Source organism: Pteropus alecto, unplaced genomic scaffold (genome assembly GCF_000325575.1).
Source record: "Pteropus alecto unplaced genomic scaffold, ASM32557v1 scaffold20, whole genome shotgun sequence".
Classification (NCBI taxonomy): domain Eukaryota; kingdom Metazoa; phylum Chordata; class Mammalia; order Chiroptera; family Pteropodidae; genus Pteropus; species Pteropus alecto.
Genome location: NW_006436298.1, coordinates 13,362,481 through 13,370,425, shown reverse-complemented (window position 1 = coordinate 13,370,425; position 7,945 = coordinate 13,362,481). Strand labels below are relative to the sequence as shown.

The 7,945-nt window shown below is 36.5% G+C and overlaps 1 protein-coding gene across 3 annotated transcripts in view; it reads left to right on the top strand.

Moving 5' to 3' along the window:
• Window positions 1-226: 226 nt before the first annotated feature.
• Window positions 227-7,945, top strand: part of MTX3 (metaxin 3) — a 13,882-nt gene continuing 6,163 nt past the window's right edge. The window contains exons 1-9 of one of the 3 annotated variants that reach the window (XR_439198.3): window positions 227-322; window positions 828-897; window positions 1,268-1,344; window positions 2,714-2,806; window positions 3,327-3,509; window positions 3,656-3,732; window positions 4,223-4,380; window positions 4,777-4,873; window positions 5,722-5,810. Coding sequence is in view for 2 of the 3 variants with exons in the window: in XM_006913180.3 (XP_006913242.1) it covers window positions 242-322; window positions 828-897; window positions 1,268-1,344; window positions 2,714-2,806; window positions 3,327-3,509; window positions 3,656-3,732; window positions 4,223-4,380; window positions 5,722-5,810 (828 nt within the window). In the remaining variant the exon portion in view is untranslated. The remainder of the gene's footprint in view (window positions 323-827; window positions 898-1,267; window positions 1,345-2,713; window positions 2,807-3,326; window positions 3,510-3,655; window positions 3,733-4,222; window positions 4,381-4,776; window positions 4,874-5,721; window positions 5,811-7,945) is intronic. The other 2 variants (XM_006913180.3, XM_015590534.2) reach the window with 2 other exon arrangements.

Here is a 7,945-nt window from a genome sequence, read left to right as displayed (position 1 = left end):
TACATTAGGCATCCAACAAATATCTGAGGAATGACTGGTGGATCTGACTTAACCCAGGACTCTTTAACCCCTAGGCCGAGCTGATTCTTTGTGTGCTTTTAATCCACCAGTGGTCCTTTCTATAACTCTAGTCTAGAGTCCAAAAGTACCCTACTCTTCCCTCGCCCCGCCCCTCATTTCCATGTGCCGGAAATTGGGCGCCAAAAGTACTTCCGGGACAGCAAAGTTCCGCCCCGGCAAGATGGCGGCCCCCTTAGAGCTCAGTTGCTGGGGTGGCGGCTGGGGGCTCCCATCGGTACACAGCGAGTCCTTGGTGGTGATGGTGAGGACGCCTTGCGGGCCAGGGCCCAGGAAAGAAGGGGGCGGGGCCACAGGAGAGAGGCTAGATGGGCCGGGTACCGGCGGCTTGCAGCAGTTCCCCATGGCACTGCTCGCTGCACCGCCCTGGCCTCCTTGCAGTCTACAAATGAGTTACAACTTGGCCTGTGACTCCACGGCAGCCTGGCGGGAGACCCGCAGCTTCTCCACTTGGCTCTGAGTTATTCTCAGCCTTGCAAAGCCATGTGGGCGGTGGAGTGTAAGTTCAAAGCAGGGGGCGTGCGTGCCCCGCTCTGCATCCCTTCCCCTACCCCTACGCCCCGCCATGCCTTAGGGAACTAGGTTTCTGAAAGCCGAGTAACTAGTGTTCGCACTCCCCAGTCTAGAGATCGGGGAAAGAACGCGGCCCCAGTGTCTGGTGTTTCTGCCTTGGGGAACCAGGCTATGAAGTAAAGCAGATTTGCATTACGTACTCAGTCTAAAATGTATTATTGCAAACTCTGTTTCAGGCTTACGCCAAATTTTCTGGTGCACCCTTGAAGGTCAATATCATAGATAACACCTGGAGAGGTTCAAGAGGTACAGTGTAAACTTTAAACACCCCTTTCTGCTCTCTTTAAGCTCTACTACCCCCCGCCCCTTTTAAAGCTCTGAGGCATATAGCCATGGAGTACCTTGGGATTTTAATTTCTTTTTATCGTGTCCTTGGCTGCGTGTAGCTCATAGTTTGATCATTCTGAGTAATACTTCAAAGTGCAAGCCAAATCATCGGAAATTATGAGAAATAAAAATGTTCTTTAGAACTGCTCTTTGTAAAGTTGCAAAGAACGAATATTTTGCTCATTTTTCCCCTGCCACATGTGCAATTGGTATAGATTTTAGGGTATCAGAATCCCTTCAAAGGAAAACGCAACGCTTTCTTGTATGTAAACTGTTTTTTTAATTATAGGAGATGTACCAGTTTTGACAAGTGAAAACAACATTGTTTCTCAACCAGCAAAAATACTAAACTTTTTAAGAAAACAGGTGGGTTGTTCCTTTTGAAGAAGTAAATTGTTGATCCCTGGATGTTAATTAAAAAAAATACATTATAAGCCTCTGGGATTTTAAAAAATTCATGGACCTTGAGATAATCATGCTAAACAAAATAAGCCAGACAGAAAAAGTTGAAAACCACATGCTATCCCTTATATGTGAGATATAAACCTAAAAGCAACAAACGAACAGGACAAACAAACAGGACAAACAAACAGACTCGTAAACATGGGCAATAGACTAGTGGTTACTAGTGGGGAGGGGGAGAAGTAGATGGGGTAAAAGGGGTCAAATATGTGGTGACAAATCTAACTGGGTGGTGAATACACAATGCAATAGGGTGAGAGAGAGACACACACACACACACACACACACATATATATATATGTCTTACTACTAAATTGTACACCTGAAACTTACTGGATTTCCTTAACCAATGTCACCATAAACAAAAAATTCTTTTTTGCGAACTCAGTAGATGATTGGAGATACTTGGGATTTGATATAAAAATGGACTTGAGAATTACTGCTTTATATATGAATTGTACTGTGATTTGAAAGTCATAAAATGAAGAATAGTCGATTTATAATTTCAAGACCTTTGTTTGGATTTTATTGAAGTTTAGATATAAGCAGATTGAATTTAGCCATCTTTGCTATTACACTTATTGATATGATTGTCAGTTTAGGCACATAGTTGCTACATATTTTGTGTTAGGTTCCATTTTGTGTGACATATGAGGTTCCACCAACTTTTATTTTTTATTTTTATTTTTTAAAAGCACTTAACTGACAATTGCAGCTAAATGTTTTAAGAAATAATGTATCTAAAATGTTTGAACATGTAAACCTTTTTATAATGTATCCAAAATATTTAAACATGTAAAGATTTATATAAATGCAAGAGTTATCATTGGTTTTGCCAATATATATATTTTTTAAATCCTATGTCAACAAATTTAGAACTTTTCTAAATTGGAAGGTTTTCTATTTTCATGGGAAAAATGCAACTAATTAGAACTTTTTCCTTATTGTTAACAAAAATAACAGTAGCGTCTATGTATTAAGTTTATACTACATGCCATGTACTAACTCAAACTAGGTCATTAACAGTTACTGAAATAATAGTAGTGAATAAAAAATTTATTTTAACAATTATTGACCCTACTATGTGCATGATGCTGTGCTAAGAACTTTATTTGCATTTAAGCAGCATTTGTCACTAAATGTGTATTTTCCTCCCTTTAAATATCATGCTTGCCATTTTTGAGGAAGAATAGGAATCCTAATTTATTTAGCTACACTGTTTTGGAATGCTCTTGACTTCTGAGGTGTTTTGGTTTTATGTTTTTTTTAATAGAAATATAATGCTGATTATGAACTCTCAGCAAAACAAGGGGCAGATACACTGGCTTACATTGCTCTCCTCGAAGAGAAGCTTCTCCCTGCAGTGGTGAGCATTGGTGAATATTACAATATTTTAGTGACCAACTGAAAATGTACTTAGTGTATTTAGAAGAAAAGTAATGAAAAAGGCTTAAAGAAGATATTTCATTTATGTATTAATTTTGATTCTTTCATTTTACTGTGAAACTGGATTCTGTTAGACATTCAACTAGTATGTGAAACAACCAAGTGAAAGATAATGTCATTTTAGAAATGAAAATTCTTTGTGGAAGATAGAGTTTGTTGCTCCATGTATAGAATTGGGTGAACTGTAAACCGTTCATCTAACAAATATTTACTGAGCACCTACTATATGCTAGGCCTTGTTCCGGGTGCTGGAGGTATAGCAATCAACAAAACGCATGTTTAAAATCTTGTTTTATCCTTCAGTCATGGTAATCTAATATTGACTGAAAAATTTGTACAAAGTCACTTTGTACAAAGATATTTATGAAAAATTTTCACATCAATTGAATGATCTTTTAATTAAAGAATATCCTTGTAATGTTTTTTCCCTCCTTTTGCAGCTTCACACATTCTGGGTTGAGAGCGACAATTACTTTACTGTGACAAAACCATGGTTTGCTTCACGAATTCCTTTTCCATTGAGTTTGATCCTGCCTGGAAGAATGTCTAAGGGAGCACTGACTAGAATTCTCCTGACCAGAGGAGAACCTCCCTTCTACCACCTCCGAGAAGTAGAAGCACAGGTATGGTTACGATTACTTTCAGAGCCAGGGCCCTCCTGAGGAAGGACAAGAGAGATAGCAGAGATGCACTTATCTGTAGATACCTGCCTAAAAGGGAGTTCTAGAGCATCTTTCGTACCTCTGAAGTCTAATTTCATCCTTATTAGATATACAGAGATGCCAAGGAGTGCCTAAATCTTCTGTCAAACAGATTGGGAACATCTCAGTTTTTCTTTGGAGATACGTGAGTGCATTCCTTAAAAGTCATTGTAATATTATGCGTGTATATATTCAATGAACAGTTTTTTAAAGCAAGTTCCCTTGTTTTTCCCCTCTCACAAATGAGTTTTTCACATAAAAAAAAATTATTTAATGGATTTTTACTATAGGACACTTTCTGTTGGTGGTAATCTAATATTGACTTAATATACTGCATATGTGAATTTAAAACATTTGAGATTATTCTCCAGTCCCTATATAACACTTGTGAGTAAAAGCAAATCTTTAATTCACAGCTCAGTTTATTCTAAATAAAAAAAAAATGATTAGAGTATTAGAACTAATGAGTAAATCCTAGTTGTATCATTTTTATAAGTTAAAATGGGTGGTAAGCCTTTGAAAGACTATATTGTTTTTCAGAATTGACAAATGTATTTGGGGAAAAAAAAATTTTAACATCATCCCAAGTTAATATTTTCTTATGTGCTTTCTAAAAATCCTGAATTTATTTTTAGGCCTTCTACCTTGGATGCCTATGTGTTTGGTTTTCTTGCACCTCTTTATAAAGTACGCTTCCCTAAAGTTCAGTTACAAGAACATTTGAAACAGCTCTCCAACCTGTGTCGCTTTTGTGATGATATCCTTAACAGTTATTTTAGGCTTAGTCTTGAAGGTAAGCTGGCTCCTCTTCACCTAATCTTTGTATAAAGTATTTGCGTATTCTCCCAATGATGTATAAGCAAGCCAAATTCATTACTTAAGTAAGCCAAATTCATTACTTAAAAAGAAGTTTGCGTATTGTCTTTAAATGCTGGTTTATAGCACTTCAAAAAGTTACATTTTTCCAACTTTATTTTTATTCCCATATGTTCTTATTTAAATAGAGAAATAGATATTTCCTTTTTGGCTATTCTGGATTTTATACATTTCTTGCTTATTTTTCTTTATTGCCCCTTTGAAGTGGGTCATTTTATTCTAAAAGATTAAATCACAGGTATTTGTTGAGGTATTTATTAAGATAGCATTTATCCTAATGCAAATGGGCAATTACTTTAAATGTTGCTTCTAGCATTTTCCTGCGTGAACAGAAATCAGTAGCAGATTGATTTGGGTGAGGTGCACCTCCATGATTCCACTACTTGAAAACTGATTGCATCAGACTGGAGGTAAACAGAGGGCACCTGTTATTTAGGACACGCTTCTTTGGGAATGTGAGGCCTTGTGCTTAAGTGATTAGGATACTAAATTTGTATTGGGAGAGTTGGCAGAAATTGTCCTTTTAAGAAACAAGAATTATAAGGATAATTGGATAAGGGACAGTTTATTTCTTATGGTTGGTTATATGTTTTGTATAAAGGGAGGAATTAGTAGTTTGGGAGTCGACCTTGTTACTTTGGAGCAGTGGTTGGCAAACCTGTCTACAGGACAAATACAAAATGTTGAGTCCTATACCAGATTCACTGAATTAAAACTTCTTAGGGATAGATCCCAGGAATCTGTATTTTTTAAGTCCCCAAATACTTTGGATGCGTAGTGGATAGCTGTTTGTGAGTCACTGCTTTCAAAAACTATTTAGATAGTTTTAACTAAAGACCTATTTGGAATGGGTCGGGAAAAGGCACAACTAAAATTTGAGAAGAAATTGAGGACTGCTGTGCTCTTTACTAATTACTTTGGCTAGCTACATCACACAGGCCAACAATGTCTACTTTGTGGACAAACTTAGTCTTTTTGTTTAGGGTTTGGTTTTGGAGCATTACTGTCCCTCTGAAATTTGCCTTTGAACCCAGAATGGTTTTTCTCTTTGCTTTTTTGTTGGAGGGTGGAGCACTTGGGAGGGTGGCTAGACTCAAAATTCTTTCAAACTAAACAGCTTTAAATGTCTAATCGCTCTGCTGTACACCTGAAACTAATATAAAATAATACTAAATGTCAATTCTAATTGAAAAAAAAATGCAGCTTTAAAGGCTTTCAAAATTTTCTGTCTTTCTGATTTCTGTCTCTGGCTTCTTAGGCGTTTCTCCTGCTGGACAAGAGATGGTAGATGCAAATCTGCAGAAACTCACACAACTTGTAAATAAGGAATCCAACTTGATTGAAAAGGTCAAGTTTACTTCAATTATTATTTTATAGCAATTTAGTGTTTTCCTTTCTGAAATTAATATTGTAATTTCGGTTATGAATTAACTTTACCCTCTTAGTTTTTTTTTTTAAGAGTTTATTTTTCCAGAAAGCTGTTTAAATATATACTTACTAAAATTGTGTAGCTTAATATAGTATTTTGAATCCAGAAGTGGCCTGATTGCTCTGGGGAAAGATAGAGATAATGGTATTAGGTTTACTTTTACCATATAATTAGTATTTTTCAAGTTAGGAGGTCCAAAAGCCTGGCTTAAAAAAAACAAAAAACAAAAAACAAAACTTTCTTTCTGGCTTGTCCGCTTCTCTCTCTAAAGGTTAAGATTTCCTGAGGTTGGCAGCATCTGTGCTTAGCCTTTCTTGTTAATAGCTCTGTGATGTCTTTTTCTTCCATGTGAACTGTTTTATGTTTTCTTCCTATTCTTCTCTGTTCTAAATGTCTACAATTTTTTATCAATGTGGATATTTTGCCACTTTGGGGGATTCATTTGGTGACAGGGAGATTAAGGAACTGGGTAGAGGAGAGAGCCTACAATAGAAATTTCAAGGATGATTCTGATTGGAAAAATACGAGAGAGCTATGTATTTTTTCCCTAAGTGTCTGGTCAACTTGCTTTTTTTCGTATACAAATGAATAATACTTCCTCTTTCACAAACTAATGAGGCAATGTGGCCTAATAACACTGGCTAGCAGTAAAAGGCACTGTGTTATATGAGCTTTACCTGAATTATCTCATTTAATCCTCACAACAGCTCTATGAGTGCATGTTTCTATCATCCCCGTTTTACAGATGAGGATACTGAAGCTTTGAAAGTAGCATATGTCACTTGCCCAAGGTTATTGCAGGTCACAAGAATTAGAGGGTATTTGAACCCTACAAATTGGACTCCAGCATGGACTTTGCAGTTAGTCAGCCATCTAACTCATGAATGAGATTATGTATCCATGACTAGTAGTACTAGTAGCTAAGTTTGGAACTGCCACTCTCTGGAATGACTGCTGTTTCTTTTTATTGTATTTCATGTGTTGTTAGAACCTGGGAAGTGAGAAAAACTTAGCAGTAAAATTGTAAGGATTTATTCTTAAAATAGGGGTAAACTGAATGGAAGCCTAGTTTGTCTTAATTCTTTGCCCAACCTAGTAAATCTCATGAGAGGAAATATTTTGTTAAGTGTGGATAATGGAAAGATTACTCAGACTATTTTAGACACTAATCTGCTAAATGAAGACTATCCAGTCTAGTTTGTTTTCTATATGTGGCAAAGACGTATAAAGAGAACCACGAAATACCTATAAATGCAGAAAGTGAAACCATGAGGCCCTGTCCCCACTTTGTACATTTCATCTTAGGTCATCATCAGTATATGAAAGTTTTCTGACTCTATGTGAACATTCCTCGCACCCCTTCATAGCTGCTCTTCAGTATGATTCACTGTTGCTACAAGACATTAAAGCAAAAAATCCTAATGGCTACTGCTGTTCACTATTTGGACAGAAAATCTAGAATTTAAAAAAAAGAGTTGTGTTTGAGGAAATTAGTTTTTGCAAGAAAAAAAGGTATTTTAATACAATTGATTCAAATAGTTCACTGGAAATACTTTTTTTCATTGGCAAACTGAAGTTTTATTCTCTTTTATTCTCTTTCCTTTTGTACAAATTCTATGTCCCTCTGCTGAAACATTTCCTCATGCTTTATAAGAGCATCTTGAGAAGGAGAGTTTTGCTCTGCACATATTCAAAACTCAAAAAACCCTGCCTGTCAAATGGATAATAAGAAGCTATATTCTGTTGGTTTGGGGTCTTTGATGGCAGCTGCTTTCAAGTCTTTTATGAAGTTAAGCTTATAGTGAGATTCACAGAGCGAATCTTGCACTCTGTTTGTGGGGTGCCCTGGTTAAAGGTAGTTTTCTTAGGTTGGACTCAGTTCTAAATAATTCTTTTCCTAGTGTTTCCAGGGATGCTAATGTAATCCTTAGGCTAAGTTGGAAAGTCTTGAACATTTTCTTAATATGCTTCGTATTAACTTGTTTCTTTAGAGCAGACTTAGAACTGATTTGTTTGGATGCTTCTGGAATTGGTTTAAAGAATTTGTCCTTTC